Consider the following 16,916-nt stretch of genomic DNA (forward strand, 5'->3'; position numbering starts at 1 on the left):
ACACACGCTTTGAAATCGCTGGTGTTTCTGACGTCACAAACTACCTTGTAACCAATCAGATCAACGTGTGATCGTCAACCAGTGGATCTCTGAGCTGAGTGAGTGAGTGGAGGCGGGGCTCATTTGCATATTCATAGAACCATGCATACTAAATGAGGCAAGGGTGTCGAGTTACATTCAAGATATTTTAAGGCATGAAGACTTTTTTTCAAGGAAAAATCATTTAAATATGTAATTTTGGTGATTAAAGATGATTTTAAGTGATAAAACGAGCAGAGCATTAATGAAAAATCTCAGTATACAACTAGAGAAACACTTATTTATTATGAGCTGCCAGCAAACATATCACACAAAACACAGTCGAGTTCATGATGTATTGTACAACAACGCAATGTAAAAAAACATAAATTTAACAGTGCAATCTCCATTTACAGACAAAAATATGGAAATGCTGAATCTTTTTTTATTGTTTAATTAATACCTCAAATAAAACAATGAGTTCTGCTGGATGGTTCTGCTTTAAACATGTCTAAAGCTTGATGTTTAAAAAAAACATGTCCTTTATCATGTCCTCTTACATCATAAGAATGTAAAGCAGACCTGATAGATCCGACTGAAACACGAGTCGCTCAGGGTAATGACTGGATGAGGATGATCTTTTCATTAATGCAGAAACGATGAAGCACCGTGAACAGGTTCTCTCCACACCGCGACACCTGACGCTCCATCGCCAGCCGAAAATCCTCCTTCACGCCTTTGGTGATTCCTCGAGTTACGGTGTGATGTCTATGAAAACAGACACACGGCATGTGAAGACACAGAGCTGAGTCTCAAAGTACAGAAAGAACTGAAATTAAACAAACAAAACAGCAGTTTCTCCACATTCAGAGCGATAAGAGCTGTACACAGCCCGTCCAACAAAACACTGGACACACACACACACACACACACACACACACACACACAAATACATATAAGGGTGAACCTCACAAAGAAAGTCTGGATCATATTCCATGCCAAATAAAGCCTAATTTGGAGGTCAAATAACAATTGTATTGATTGCATCGTTACACCAGTAGGTGGCGACAAGTGACTGTTAAAAATGTATTGTTCATTGAATCATTCACTCAGGAGATTTGTTAAAAACGCGGATTCGTCCAGTACTGAAACAAGTGAAGTATTTATGAGTGAGTCATTGAATCATTCACTCAGGAGATTTGTTAAAAACGCTGACTCGTCCAGTACTGAAACAAGTGAAGTATTTATGAGTGAGTCATTGAATCATTCATTCAAGAGATTCGTTCAAAAACGTGGATTCGTCCAGTACTGAAACAAGTGAAATATTTGAGTGAGTTGTTGAATCATTCACTCAAGAGATTCGTTCAAAAACGCAGATTCGTATAGTTCTGAAACAAGTGAGATATTTGAGTGAGTCATTGAATCATTCACTCAAGAGATTCGTTCAAAAACGCGAATTCGTCCAGTACTGAAACAAGTGAAATATTTATGAGTGAGTCATTGAATCATTCACTCAAGAGATTCGTTCAAAAACGCAGATTCGTCCAGTACTGAAACAAGTGAAGTATTTATGAGTGAGTCATTGAATCATTCACTCAAGAGATTCGTTCAAAAACGCAGATTCATATAGTTCTGAAACAAGTGAGATATTTGAGTGAGTCATTGAATCATTCACTCAAGATATTCGTTCCAAAACACGGATTCGTCCAGTACTGAAACAAGTGAAGTATTTATGAGTGAGTCATTGAATCATTCACTCAAGAGATTCGTTCAAAAACGCGGATTCGTCCAGTACTGAAACAAGTGAAGTATTTATGAGTGAGTCATTGAATCATTCACTCAAGAGATTCGTTCAAAAACGCGGATTCGTCCAGTTCTGAAACAAGTGAGATATTTGAGTGAGTCATTGAATCATTCCTTCAAACAGATTTTTTAAATTATTTATTTAGATTAACTAAACATTTTAGCTTTTTATTTTGTTTAGTTGTTTAGAATCGTGGGAGAATCGTGATCTCAATTTATCCAGAATCGTGCAGCTCTACTTTCACTTGTTCTTCACAAACACGTTTACAATTTATATAAAAATATATTTTGCATTTCAATAATGAGAATCAGACTTTTTCCACATTCAGTCAATAATGCAAATGGGTTGTTCTTCATTATGCATTATAAATGTCTTTTGATCCTCTTGGTGAAATATGACCCGGACGTTTCTTGACGTTTCCTGTGAGATTCACTCGTAAAATGTAAAACGCTGATATTCAATGAAAACAACAAACACAATGTCGTCAAACAAACAAAAGAACGCTCTTCAAAGACTTCACAGCCATTTGAGTAAAACACAAAAGAAAAGGAGCCGTATGAGAACAGGAACAATCTTGCAAAATGAAAATGCTTGAACAGAATGAAAACCCAGTGAGAAGAACGAAAAGGAGGAGAATGTAAACGCATGAGCAGGCTGGGAGGAGTTTGGGGGCGGGGTTTCGATGATGGGGGCGGGGTTTCGATGAAGGGGGCGGGGTACCTGTCAGCCTTCTGAGCCCCTGGAAGCATCAGGGTGTTTAACTCCACCCCTAGGGCGGGGCTGGGGTTCCTACGGACAGCAAACACCATTTCATCAGCACCTCGAGTGACGGGGCTGACCTCAAACGCACCGCCAGCTCTACCACAGCTCACACACTCCCACAGCGGAACAAACGCCTCGTCAGGAGATACCACACGCCTCTCTGAAATGCTTGGTTCTGATTGGTCAGTCGCAACATTCCGAGGCCAGCTATTGGCCGATAATGATGTCAACAGCAATGCCGTATAATGGCTTCTATACACCGCAGATAAACACACTCTCTCTCTCTCGTTTAATTAAACGCAGCCTCAGTTATCGACTATATTTACTGTAAAATCAAACCTTAGGACATCAGTATTATTAATAGGCCTACGGTAACAGTGTTGAAGTGTTCGTCTTGTTGCCAGAACGACAATCTGCCAACTTTTCGCTTTTCGTATAATTGGCTTTTCACCACATAAATAATCACATGATCAGTAATGAAATATTTATTTGAGAAGTTGAGATTTGATTAGTGTATATGATTTTAAAACGGTTTCTTCTCAAATCAATATTTCACTATTTATGTGGTGAAAAGCCATTATATGAAGAGTGATACATTATCCCCCAATTTTTCGTTTCTAATTATTTACTGTATTTAAAATAATAATAAACCATAAAAAACCTTAAACATTGAACTTTTTTGCTAAAACGATAATACAATTTTTTTACAATTAATTAATACAAATATAGACATAACGAATAAAAATGAGACAACATTTAGGTAAAACAAAATAAAATGAAAAATATAAAAATAAAACCCAATTCAAATTATTAATAAAAATGATAATAGTATCTTAATGACAAAAAAATTATAAAAAGAGATTCGCTTTTGCTTCATTTCAAATTGGACATGATGAAAGTAATACTTTATGATTTATATCTGTAAGTCGTTTTGTTTGATTCATTTTTAACACTATGCTCTCGATTCCCGACCCTAAACAGACCTCAGCTCAGACACAGCCCATAAAACTGATCATAAATGCCTTAAAAAATAAAATAAAAAGCGTCTGGAGAACATAAACACTTCTAATGAGCCAATCAGAAAGCAGGGTAAGGAAAACTCGCTAATGGTTGTTCATCGTAACCGCAGCCGATTCACTATGTCCAAAACAAAAGGAGAGAGGAAGCAGAAAGGAGGGAGAGACCTCAGATGATCTGTCATCATTTCCAGTTCTAACGGCTGATGTGTGTGTGTGTGTGTGATGTGGGCGGGACTTACTTGATAAGCATCCCCTGATTGGGCAGCAGCTCCAGCTGGACACGCCCACCTTCTGTTGTACGGAGGTAAGCAAACTCTTCTAACATGTCAATATCTAGTGGAGAAAGCTGGTCAAGGACAAACATTCGCATGAAAATACAATTATGACTGGAATTATTGGACTGTTGTTTCATATGTCAGGCCTTACAATGTTAATTTTCAGAAGTCTTTAATATGAGAATATAAAATCTGTGCGCGCAATACAAGCCCTAGGAAGATTGTTTAACGTGAAGGATACTGGTGACATAGTTGAAGAAGTTCTCGTATTGGAAACTGCCCTGCTGACAGATCTTATCCACCGCCTTCAGGAAGAGGTTCTCACCCTGTGGCCAATCATGTTGCAGGAGAACGATCACATGACCAAGAGCGAGGTCATCTCTGTTGTCTGTGAAAGCCCTCAGCTTAGAGAGAGACAAAACGTAACACACAATTATTATCGTGTGCTACCAACACACTCACTATATGCCTAGAGACACATATATATATATATATATATTAGAAGATATACTAGAGACTGATATAAATATTAGAAGATTAAACATTTTTATTGCTGTGTTCATTTTCATGCTGAATTTAAATGTTTTCTTCATTATTATTATTGTATTATTAATATATATGTTTTTTTTATTATTGTATAGTGTTATTAATGCTTTGCCACTGTAAAGATTTCTTTCACCATGCCAATAAAGCTGTTTTAATCTTGAATGTTGAATCAAAACGCATTATGAACTGAATCTTGAGTTGAAATGTTGAGCTGTGAGGTGAGATATGCAGATCTGGTACCTTGAAACACGCCAGCATCAGCTGAAGACAGAAAGGAAGGATGGATTTACTGGTGCAGGGGACGAGCCTCAGATCATTACCTGTCGATAGAGTGTGTAATGTTGCTGTTAGAGCATAAACAACTTCTGTAAAGTTACGACGCTCAAAGTTCAAAGCAAAAGGAGATATATTTTTTTTACAGAAATCGCTTTTCAAGGACTACAACAAACGGCTGGAACTACAATGAGTTTCTTCCCGGGTTAGTGACATCACTAACCCTATAATTTACATAAACCCCGCCCCCAGGAACGCGATTTATAGATTATCATGACAGAATATGCTAATCAATGACTAGAAGATAACTACACATCAGCTTCATAAACTCATCAACTAACCATTCAGAAATGTCCTGTTGCTTCTACATGTTGTCACTTCTTCTTGAGTCTCTCCATCTTTGTCTGACTTCAGTTTGAACATAAAAGGCTAAAAGTTTTTGAAATGTTCAGTGCATGTCTTTGTTAGGTAATCAGAGCTGCTAACACACACACACACACACACACACACACAAGCTCTTGAAGCTCCGCCCTCTGTACCAGGAGCAGCAGCTCATTTGCATTTAAAGGGACAGACACAAAAGTGGTGCGTTTTTGCTCACCCTCAAAAAGTGACAAATTTAACATGCTTTTTTAATCCATATCTTAATCCATTTAACTTGGATTAAGTGCGGAACTGTGTGCAGAAGTTTCGCTGCTACAGGCTTGAGTTTTACATATACAGTAAATGCCGTATGACGGTCTGTCGCCGCAGAGACACTCACTCTCACACACACACACACACCTTTCCTGGTTTTGCTCCGGGGTTTGCGCTGCTCCTCGATGCTCTTCACTGCGTCCTGATTCTGGGGCGTCAGACCAGCGACCACTTCTAGAAGCTTCTCACACGCCATCTGACCAATCACAGCGGGAAGGAGACGAGACACACTGAGAACAGGCGGGCTGATGAGTGTGTGTGTGTGTGTGTGTGTGTGTGTGTGTGTGTGTGTGTGTGTGTGTGTGTGTGTGAGAGAGAGAGTGTGTGTGTGTGTGTGTGTGTGTGTGTGTGTGTGTGTGTGTGTGTGTGTGTGTGTGTGTGTGTGTGTGTGTGTGTGTGTGAGTGTGTGTGTGAGTGTGTATGTGTGTGTCAGAGAGAGAGAGAGAATGTGTGTGTGAGAGAGAGTGTGTCTGAGTGCGTGTGTGTGTGTGTGTGTCAGAGAGAGAGAGAGTGCGTGTGTGTGTGTGTGTCAGAGAGAGAGAGAGTGCGTGTGTGTGTGTGTGTGTGTCAGAGAGAGAGAGTGCGTGTGTGTGTGTCAGAGAGAGAGAGAGAGAGAGAGAGTGTGTGTGTGTGTGTGTCAGAGAGAGAGAGAGAGAGAGAGAGAGTGCGTGTGTGTGTGTCAGAGAGAGAGAGAGAGAGTGTGTGTGTGTGTCAGAGAGAGAGAGAGAGAGAGAGTGTGTGTGTGTGTGTGTGTCAGAGAGAGAGAGAGAGAGAGTGCGTGTGTGTGTGTCAGAGAGAGAGAGAGAGAGAGAGAGAGAGTGTGTGTGTGTGTGTCAGAGAGAGAGAGAGAGAGAGTGTGTGTTACCCTGTACTCTCCCAGGGCGTAGTGACAGGAGGCCTGCTGTATAATCGCTCTGTGTGTCTCCAGGTTTGAGGAGGTCGAGAGGGAGTTCTGGTTCTGGTTCTGCTGGTTCTGCAGTGATGACATCAGAGCTAGACTGGACAGAGACTTCCGGTACTGACCCTGAACACACACATACAAACCAATGAAGAATAACTTTAACAAAGTTTTTGCCACAGAAATTCCCTTAAAATGTCTATTCCTATGGGTTATTTTCATTAACTAAAATTAAACTATTACAAATATTGTTGTTAATTAATCTAAAGCTGGAATAAAATAATATTCAGATTCATTCAGATTGATTTGTGAATCAGTTTGACCGAATTAACTAATTTGCTTTGAACTAACATAAGTTTGTGAGCAGCGTTTTCTCCACAAAAGAGCAAGATCAAGCTGTTAATAATATTTAACTAGAAACAGGAATATAAAGAGTTAACCGTTAACTGTCACAACCCTCCAATTTGATTTGATTTCAACCTCGAATAAACACATAAAAAGAGCACATGTGCGTTATAGCCCGCTGCCGCATCACAAATCGAGAATCAATGATATTTTTCTTTATATTCAAAACATTTTCAGACATTTTTTAGGTTACTTTAGGTTTTTACTAAGATATTATTGGTCTAAAAATATATGGGCAAGACACTTAAGAGGTTAAACATGAATATATGACTTAAGATATGATCTCTATTATCAATCAATCAAGCAACAAACAACAAATCATCAAACCCAAATCATACCTGATAAATGAGCATATCTGTGAGAAAGATCCGAAACCACAACCACATCTCAGTCTTCCACGCTGAGCAGATCTTAGCGAACTCTGGAAGAAACCAATGACACAAGAAGTCCTCATTTACGGTTTAAAACAAATAATGACTCGTGGAATATATTAGCAGCTGTTAATAAAATTACTAAGTAAAAAAGTAAAATGTTAGAATGTTGAATTTTCGTTGCATAAAAAAAAATCAAAAAAAAAAATCTGCACATTCAAATGCAAAAACAGTGCATTTGAATGTTTGGTGTGTCGAGAGGCGCACGAGACGTGATAATGAGGAAACTGACGCGGTGTGTTTGTGTTAGCTTATCCAGTATACAGCAGGTGTGGCTGCGTTGTTCATTTGAAAAGTGGCGGGAATAAAAACCCTGCTAATGAAAGCCCTCTCAGTTGGTGACACACTCGTGTCGACACAACGACACACTCGACCAAACCTGCACATCGGTCAGAGCTGAGTGTGTGTTTTCATCAGCTGGATACACTGTCAACTAAAAGCACATAGCATGTGTATGTGTGAGAGTGAGTGTGTGAATGTGTGAGTGTGTGTGTGTGTGTGTGTGTGTGTGTGTGTGTGTGTGTGTGTGTGTGTGTGTGTGTGTGTGTGTGTGTGTGTGTGTGTGTGTGTGTGTGTGTTGAAAACATTGTCAACAAAAAGCGCTCAGCACTCGCTCAGATCGAGTTGAGCGTCTGGTGTTTTTGATGAACAGATCAGATAGATGAGTGAGTAGAAGTGAGTGTTTCTGAATGTCTATTTTGTGTTCATGTAGTTCATTACGCTTCTGTTGAAGTGTGTTTTCTCAGGTTACTGATGAACAGACACAGTTTCATGCACTATTGTAAGTAACCTCATTTTCCTTGGATGCACATTAAGGAAATTCTATTTAATTTAAGAACAATTGTTTGAAAAGTTAATGCACTTTTAAAAATGTATGTCATTTCATTTCAATAAAAGATGCTTTGATTTAATAGGTTTATATCTGCTTATGTCGCTCGCTTGTGTCCTCTAGTGGGCATAGGAGACAATACAGTACTTTTTTCCTCTAACATTAAATATTGCCTTTAGAATTAGAGTATAATTCAAAATTTTGCTCATATTTAAGAAAGAAATTTGAATTTAGCTTTTCAGACATTTTGACATCCCTAGGAAGGCAAAATTTTATATTTGTCTTGCTGATTAAAGGGATAGTTCACCCAAAAATGAAAATTAGCCCATGATTTACTCACCCTGAACTCATCCTAGGTGTTTGACATTCTTCTTTCAGACGAACACAATCAGAGTTATATTAAAAAAATGTCCTGGCTCTTCCAAGCTTTATAATGGCAGTGAATGTCTCCTAGGATGAGTTCAGGGTGAGTAAATCATGGGCTAATTTTCATTTTTGGGTGAACTATCCCTTTAATAATGAACTTTGAATATTTGTATAGACAGACAGACAGACAGACAGACAGACAGACAGATATACCTGTCTCCAGGCTCTGGTGTGAGTGCAGCAGATCCCAGCTTTCTCTGGCTGTACGGAAGTGTTCCAAGGTCTCGGCCCAACTCGACATCTCTGTGTTATTCACCACGATGTGCCGCCCTCTGCCTTTGGCCAACACGTCCTCATCATCAGAGCTCTACACACACAGTCAGAACTGATGTACACCACATACATTCACACAGAACTAACCTTAACAATAAGTAAGGGATAATGTAGATCCAGCCGGTTGTTATCTCAGAATAAACCCGACAGGGAGATCAGGATCAGATCTTCATCAGCCTGAAGGGGTTTATTCTGAGATCACACACACACACACACACACACACACACACACACACACACACACACACACACACACCTGTGTAATAATGACCAATAAACTTTGACCTCTGAGACTCACCATGGTTTTCTCTCGTCCGTCGGCCAGCTTGCGTTTCTTATGCGCGTGCTTGCGCTCCACTTCCACATCAGTGTAAACACTCGACAGATCCTCCAGCAGAACCCAGGGACTCGAGCTCAGAGAACCGTGGCCTGTAACAACATCTGACCATTACATATCTACAGCTTACAGAGATAGACAGATTAATGAATCACAACTAAAGAATATATATATATATATATATATATATATATATACACACACTGGTGGTCAAAAGTCTGGATTTTTTGGAAAGAAGTCTCTTCTGCTCAGCAAGGCTGTATATATATCATCATCACAAATACAGTAAAAACATTGTTAAGTTTTATTACAATTTAAAAGAACTATTTTCTATGTGAATATGTAAATATACTGTATGTATGTATATATATATATATATGATTCCATATGTTGTTAAATACATCTACTTTTTCTCCCTTATACACATTGTTGAGTAGATAATGTGGAATATTAAATGATGATGATATTGTAACAAAATATAACAAAAAACAATAGATGTCTGTTGCACGGTACCACTAAAAAAATGACAATACCACAAAATGTAGATGTTACTTGTGTTTGATCAGTTTGCATTTTTTAAAGTCATACAAGTGAATGTCAATGTTTGCACACAAACACACACTCTCTCACTCTTTCTCACTATCTGACAATCTCACACTCACTCACTCACTCACTCACTCTCAATCACACTCACTCACACACACACACTCTCTCACTCTTTCTCACTATCTGACTATCTGACAATCTCACACTCAATCACACTCACTCACACTCACTCACACACACTCTCTCACTCTTTCTCACTATCTGACAATCTCACACTCACTCACTCACTCACTCACTCACTCTCTCACACTCTCTCACACTCTCTCACACTCTCACACTCTCACACACTCTGATACTCTCTCACTCTTTCACTCACACACTCTCTCACTCACACACTCTCTCACTCACACTCTCACACTGACCCTGGAACAGTGACGGCTGCACGGCAGAGACGTAGTGAAACGCGCAGTGAAACAGCACCAGTGAGCAGCAGGTGACGATCTGACCACAGCAGCGGGAAAAACCTTCACTATCCGCAGCAGACATGTACCGACACAACTCTGTTACACGCTGCAGGAGCTCTGAGTACGACCTGCAATACACACACAAAGAGAGAGAGAGAGAGAGTAATAAGAGCTGATCATATGCATCAATCATTATGGGCTCTATCATACATCCGGTGCAATGCAGCTCCAGGCGCGACACAAGTGTGTTTTGCTAGTTTCAGCCCGACGCAGTTATAATTTTCACGTCCAGCGTCACGTTGTTTAAATAGCAAATGCATTTGTGCGCCCATTAGTGCGTCCATTAGCTGCTGGTCTGAGAACGAGTGTGTGTTCAGGCGAATTGTTTTTAATTTTGAGGAACTGAAATAGACTGAGCCATTGACCGACTGATCCCTGGTCTAAAGTCAATGGTTGGTGCAATATTTATTTATTTATTTAAAGAGCGCGTTAGTAATGTGAGCCACACATTAGTACATAGTAATGGGTCAGTAACACATAGTAATGGGTCACAACGCGCGTACACAACGCGCTAAGTACACTAGAGCCTTGTGCTTTAGACCCTGCAATAGGGCCCTATGACATCGTTTCACAGATTCTCACCGGCTTCCTTTCTCTCCCTGCCAATCACAGAGCGAGCCGACGACACACACCATCTCCAGCATCCGCTCCCACGGCTCCGTCACCACTGACGACTTCTCCGACAGCCCGCCAATCACAACACGCTGACTCCGCCCCCTTCCCGGAGACTTCAGACCACCCACTTCCTGTGAGCCTGACCAATTACAAAATAGAATGTTATTGGAATAGACAGTGTTGCCTGTTTCATAATTGATGAACTTTGCACCATTAATGCTGTTATTTTCCTGTTTACTTCTATGAAGCTGCTATGTAAAAATCTTTTAAATAAATTAAATAAATTAAAATGTGCACTACTTTACTATTTCTGCCATATGCAAATTAATAGAGCAGTTGCAGAATGAAATGCAATTGCATGCGTTTACCCTGAATCTGTCCGTCCGCCGACGGCTCCTTTGTGACGTAGCAAATGTAAAACTCTGCTGCTTTGTGCATGTACTTATACAGCAGACTGACGGGGAGACACATTTCTGGATTATTCAGAATCAGCGGCAGGACGTCACACACTGAGAACGAGACCAACACAATTGCTCAGGGAAAATAAGCACAAAAACACGAAAATAAAATAATGAAGAGATGATAAACTTGTACCGAACAACTTTCTGAAGCAGTTGACGGGCGTGTCCAGGTCCTCGACAGTCTCCGCCTCTAACAGGGACTCTCCCAAACTCACCTGGAAGAGAGGTCAAGGGTCACATCGTGACAGCCCTAGGTCAGAGGTCATGCAGGGTTTGTATTAGGTTGAAAAATAATAACGTTTATGCATCGACCAACAAAAGCATTATTAGTTTGTGTGTTTAACATGTTTTAAACATATGTGTGAGAGCCTTCAAAGCAAGCGTATTTATATAACACATTTTATACCATGGTAATTCAGTGCTTTACATAAAAAGGACTTAAATCAGAGTTTTATTTAAGTTCAGGTTGCCTTCTTAAGAAATGACCAGGTGAATATTAGCCTATTATAACTCTGGCTCATTTACAGTATTGTTTGTGTTCATTAATGAGCACTGTTCCTGTCAAATAAATGAAATATATTGATGTCATAAAGAAGGATCGGTGTGTGTGTGATGACTGCACTCACTCCATGCTGAACGACGGACTCCGGGAATCTCTTGAGTAACAGCAGCAGCATCTCTGCTTTCTCCAGCGTGTTGAAACACTGTTCTGTGGCCTTCAAGAGCATCTTACACTGAACTGGACCTGGAAGAGTCTCAAAAACACCTGCACACACACACACACACACACGCACACGCACACATTATCACATGCATGTTATTCAACAACAGTACAATAGTTATTAACTAGTTATAACTACATGTTATTAAACACACTACGGTTGTTATTATTATTATTAAAGTTCCTCTATTATGCCTTTTCAAAAATTACCTTTCATGTAGTGTGTAAATATTAAAGCTGTTTGTGAATGTAAAAGGTCTGCAAAGTACATCACAAACAAAGCTATTTTGTCCTAAAAGAGACAATAACCAACTCTATTGTTACTGTTCGTATCACTGTGTATCAAGAGCTGAGATTCAGATATGATAATGAGTGTTTTGGTTTCTGACCAATCACAGGAGACTGAGCCGTCAGACCAATCAGAGCAGAGCAGCTCTCAGAGAGGCGGAGCTTAGAGAGACTGAATCTTTGATGGAAGCGTTTCAGACACTGAGAGAAAAGAGCTGACGCTGCACTGGATATTATGAGGAAATAAAGTGTTTTTGATCTTGGATGAATGTAAACCTGTTGTAGGAGACTCAGAAACAGCACAAAATATAAATATATAAATAACACATTTTGGTGTGTGTCACACCTTTGAGAAACTGTGCGTGTTTGTCTTGGCTGTCGTTTCGTAACGCCGCTGTGATCACTGCGATCTCACGCCAGACCACCGGCTGCTCGGGGAAGTTCACGAATCTGTGCACCAGAAAAACATCTTTAAACGCCAGAAGCCTGCAATCATGAACTCATCCACAGTGATAGTGTGTAGTGTGGACTCACATGTCGTACAGGAGTCTGCCGGCGGAGGCCGTCCTCTCGGCGTTGCGCTCGATGCTGTACATCTCATACTGCACACACATGAACATAACACACACATCAGACACCAAACTGCCTGCAAACACACTGCACATACTCACATTCAGATATACATATGAACTTACGAGTCATTCAAGACTAATCAGATAATATTTTACATTTATTTATAATATAGCGGTTGGCCAATCCCAACAGACTGCGACATCTGACCAATCAGAGCAGAGCAGCTCTCGGAAAGGCGGGGTTTAGAGAAACGGAATCCTTAAAGGTGCAATATGTAAGATTTTTGTGATAAAATATTCACTTAAAATATGTACTTACACTCCCAAAAGTTCCCAAGGATTTGTAAATCCAGAGAAATTCCAGTTTTTAATAATGGCTCGTCCCTGATCATTGTCGCCTATCAATGACGTAATATCCGCGTTATCCTCGGTTTCCGCTTGTAGAGACCATAGATATAACACATAGATGCCTCATTAGCGGACGTTTCAATGGGCCGCTATTCGTAAGCTGCTAATGAGGGATCTATATACATATCTATGACACAATATCTCGCACATCGCTGTTGTGTCGTTCAGTCATCATGGTTCACGATTATAGATTGGCGAGTACAGAAAATCCCAAATAACGTAAACACAGATCAACTTAGGCAAGCAGGCTTTGGGAAAAACAGAGAATAAAACAAGGATCAATATCGGCGTGGCGTTTTCGAGATGGAAAGCTTCGCGACAAACTTGGACACCGCTCTCGCATGTGTTTTAATGGACAGGTAAGCAAAAATATATTATTTATTGTACACACACAGTTATATTGCACTTCAGTAACGCCATTACTTGCAAATACTGTGGGTTCGTTCAAATGTACTTTTAGTACGATTGTTTTAAATGTGTAATTAGCCCTCCAAATCAGTTGACAAATAATCACATATTAGTAACAGGCTAATATAGCATTACATTTCACGTTCCTTGCAGCTAATTCATTATGATGACATAACATAGTGTGATCAAACGTACAGGTAATACAAAAACTAATTTATTAGCTGTTTTATAATTTATATGATTTGTGAATTCTATTCATGTCTGGATGGTGAAAACACATTCTCCCATAGTTCCACTCTCCTTCATAGTCATCAAGCTTCGTCTTTGTTATTGTTATGAAAATGCGACCTCTGGTGGCGAGAAACTTACATATTGTACCTTTAATCGAACCGTTTCAGACACTGTGAGAAAAGAGCTCTTTATTATTTTCTCAGTTCAAACACACATGACACTATAGGATGAGGATGGTCCGTGACATCTAGAAGATTGAAACTCCCTGAGCTAGAGCACTGAATTATGTGTGCAGTGGGGTTGTTATTGTATATGATCTCGTGTGTGTGTGTGTGTGTGTGTGTGTGTGTGTGTGTGTGTGTGTGTGTGTGTGTGTGTGTGTGTGTGTGTGTGTGTGTGTGTGTGTGTGTGTGTGTGTGTGTGTGTGTGTGTGTGTGTGCGTGTGTCATCACCTGTATGTTGAAGTCTGTGGGATAGAGGGTGCGCGCGGTGATCAGCCAGGCTTTCGCTGCATACGGGTCCTGTGGCACGAGCTCGCGCGCGCGCTTCACCAGGAACTCACAGTCGCCCTGCGCGGACATTTGTTCCCGTTAACGGGGGACAAATAAGTAAAATAAAGATAAAACCCCTCAGATGTTCAAAGACTAAAGCACAGACTAGAAAACACCGGGGCGACCGCCGAGTGTTTAACTTCCGGGTGGAACCGGGTCCGCTCCTTTGTTTCAAAATAAAAGTCTCTTTTCCCAACTCAGTGAAACGCACAGACTGTATCCGAAATCGCACCACAAAACCAGTGACATGAGGGACTTTTCTGAAATTGATTTTTATACATCATCTGAAAGCTGAATAAATAAGTTTTCAGTTGATGTATGGGATTTTAATTTGTTAGGATAGGACAATATTTGGACGACATTCAACTATTAGAAAATCTGGAATCTGAGGGTGCAGAAATATCGAAACATTGAGAAAATCGCCTTTAAAGTTGTCCATTTATATATTCACTCGCAAAAATAAATGTTTTATTAATATATAAAATTTATTTTAATAATAAAAAATCAGAAAAATGTACCCATACAATGTATTGTTGGCTTTTGCCACGAATACCTGTGCTACTTGTGACTGGTTTTGTGATCCAGGGTTTTTATAGTAGGCAAAAACAGTAGGCCTATGTGACAAAAGAAGTATGTCTGAATTCACAGTACTCATAAAAGAGTATAGGTAAAAAGTACCTAAAGTAGCCTAGTACCTGTACTAGCCTACTACTTCTAGCACTAGTACTACTTCCGACGAGATTATGAAGTGTAATACAATGATTATTACTTTACTATGAGGCCACAGGAGACGATTTTTATTTCTTTATTTTTTATTGGTGTTACAATCGCCAGGCGCTGATCATCAAACATGCATAAACACCTTTTACATTACTGATCAAGAATCAGAAATAGAAAAATATATATTTTTACTTAATTTTACAGTACAAACCAATTGCAAATGTTTTATTGCAAGAACATACTTTTTATGTATTTAGTGAGATCCGGTCAGAATGAAAAGTGATGGATTATTTTTAAAATGAATAATAAAAAAGAATAAAACAATGAATATTTAGATAAATGTGTAAGTTATAATCAGCTTTTAACAGTATAAGTAACAAAGTTACAGTAAACAAGTCTTTAATCAAATATCTCTGAGTAAAGTAATATTGCCAGGAGAGTAAAGAAAGCAGAGAAGGACCCTATGAGCGAGAAAAAGCAATGTATATGAGCTTTGCCAATATTTTATATATCATAGTAGCCTGTGTTTGTTAATCATGTCAAAAACTATCTTTTCTTAGAATCAGCTCTGGCTTCTTGGTGTCGCACAAACATTGCGGTTTTAACACTTTAGAAGCAGAACAAATAAGCCTTTTCAACATGACTTTAATTATGCTAATACACTTAGCTAATACTAATACTGTATGCTATACAAATGACAAGCAATAGGACAAATAAATAAAATAGAACAAAAGATATAAAATTAAATAAAGAGTGCTAAGTTTTTCAGGTCTACCTAACAGAAGGAAGAAATACAGAAACTGAATAAAGTAATCAGTTGAAAAACTTTAAAATGAAACAGTGCATAGTCCTCACTGTACGAATTAAACACACACTGATATTTATTAAAGCTACAAAGGTTATTAAGTCGAGAGTGAGTGATTTTCTCTTTGTCTCTTGTCGTTTGATTAACATTAATGACACAGATTAAGGCCGCAGGTTTATTAGGCTGCTGTCACTTTAAAGGGGTGGTATAATGCCCTTTTCACAAGATGTAAAATAAGTCTCTGATGTCCGCAGAGTGTGTATGTGAAGTTTTAGCTCAAAATACTCCACAGATATTTTTATATAGCATATTAAAATTGTCACTTTTTGAGGGTGAGCAAAAACACACAGTTTTGTGTCTGTTCCTTTAAATGCAAATATGCTGCTGTAACCGCCACAGTGGGCGGAGCTTCAAGAGCTCGTGTCCTTTTACCTCACACACACACACACACACACTGAAAATGTCAAAACTTTTAACCTTTTATGTTCAAACTGGAGTCAGACAATGATGGAGAGACTCAAGAAGAAGTGACAACATGTAGAAGCAACAGGACATTTCTGAATGGTTAGTTGATGAATTTATGCAGCTGATGTGTAGTTATCTTCTAGTCATTGATTAGCATATTCTGTCTTGATAATCTATAAATCGCGTTCCCGGGGGCGGAGTTTATGTAAATTCTAGGGTTAAAGGAACACTCCACCGTTTTTTGAAATAGGGCTTATTCACCTTCTTTCCTACATTTAGATAGGTGGGCAAATGCATTTTTGTCTCAGTGCATGCATTGTTTTAGTTTGACAGGGTTGGCGCTAGCTTAGCTTAGCATAATGAATGGAATCCTTTGTTGCCAGCTAGCATGTCCTGAGTAAAAGTGATATAAAAAAAAAAAAAACCCCACCTAATTACTTCTTGTGGCCTGCGTATTCACAACGAGTACAAATAGCGATGCAGATTAACACTAGGCGATTTCCTGTGCAGATTTTGACTTGGGACTATATTAGGGGGAAGCACAGGCGAAGCACTGCTACTTGGGCGCAGAGATATCACGCCCAAGTAGCAGTGCTTCGCCTGTGCTTC

General features: G+C 39.3%; 1 protein-coding gene across 1 annotated transcript; it reads right to left on the reverse strand.

The window, feature by feature from the left end:
• Nucleotides 1-299: 299 nt before the first annotated feature.
• ints10 (integrator complex subunit 10) lies at nucleotides 300-14,471 on the reverse strand. Its single transcript, XM_082176987.1, has 17 exons — nucleotides 14,219-14,471; nucleotides 12,682-12,749; nucleotides 12,494-12,597; nucleotides 11,765-11,904; nucleotides 11,272-11,353; nucleotides 11,046-11,186; nucleotides 10,645-10,816; nucleotides 9,961-10,130; nucleotides 8,954-9,084; nucleotides 8,536-8,689; nucleotides 7,035-7,117; nucleotides 6,259-6,417; nucleotides 5,481-5,589; nucleotides 4,665-4,744; nucleotides 4,120-4,282; nucleotides 3,843-3,936; nucleotides 300-786 (listed from the first exon to the last, which is right to left on the reverse strand). The coding sequence occupies exons 1-17, from the start codon at nucleotides 14,345-14,347 to the stop codon at nucleotides 630-632; spliced, it is 2,136 nt and encodes a 711-aa protein (XP_082033113.1). The 5' UTR covers nucleotides 14,348-14,471; the 3' UTR covers nucleotides 300-629.
• Between the last annotated feature and the right edge of the window lie 2,445 nt (nucleotides 14,472-16,916).

This window comes from Leuciscus leuciscus, assembly GCF_965113295.1.
Source record: "Leuciscus leuciscus genome assembly, chromosome: 8".
Lineage (NCBI taxonomy): Eukaryota > Metazoa > Chordata > Actinopteri > Cypriniformes > Leuciscidae > Leuciscus > Leuciscus leuciscus.

Excerpts from the sequence above, each read along its gene's own strand:
- ints10 (XM_082176987.1), bottom strand. The coding sequence starts at position 14,347 with ATGTCCGCGCAGGGCGACTGTGAGTTCCTGGTGAAGCGCGCGCGCGAG. Across the intron at positions 11,187-11,271 it reads CTGCTTCAGAAAGTTGTTCG|TGTGTGACGTCCTGCCGCTG; the intron begins GTACAAGTTTAT and ends TCTCGTTCTCAG. Across the intron at positions 4,745-5,480 it reads CCGGAGCAAAACCAGGAAAG|GTAATGATCTGAGGCTCGTC; the intron begins GTGTGTGTGTGT and ends CTCTATCGACAG.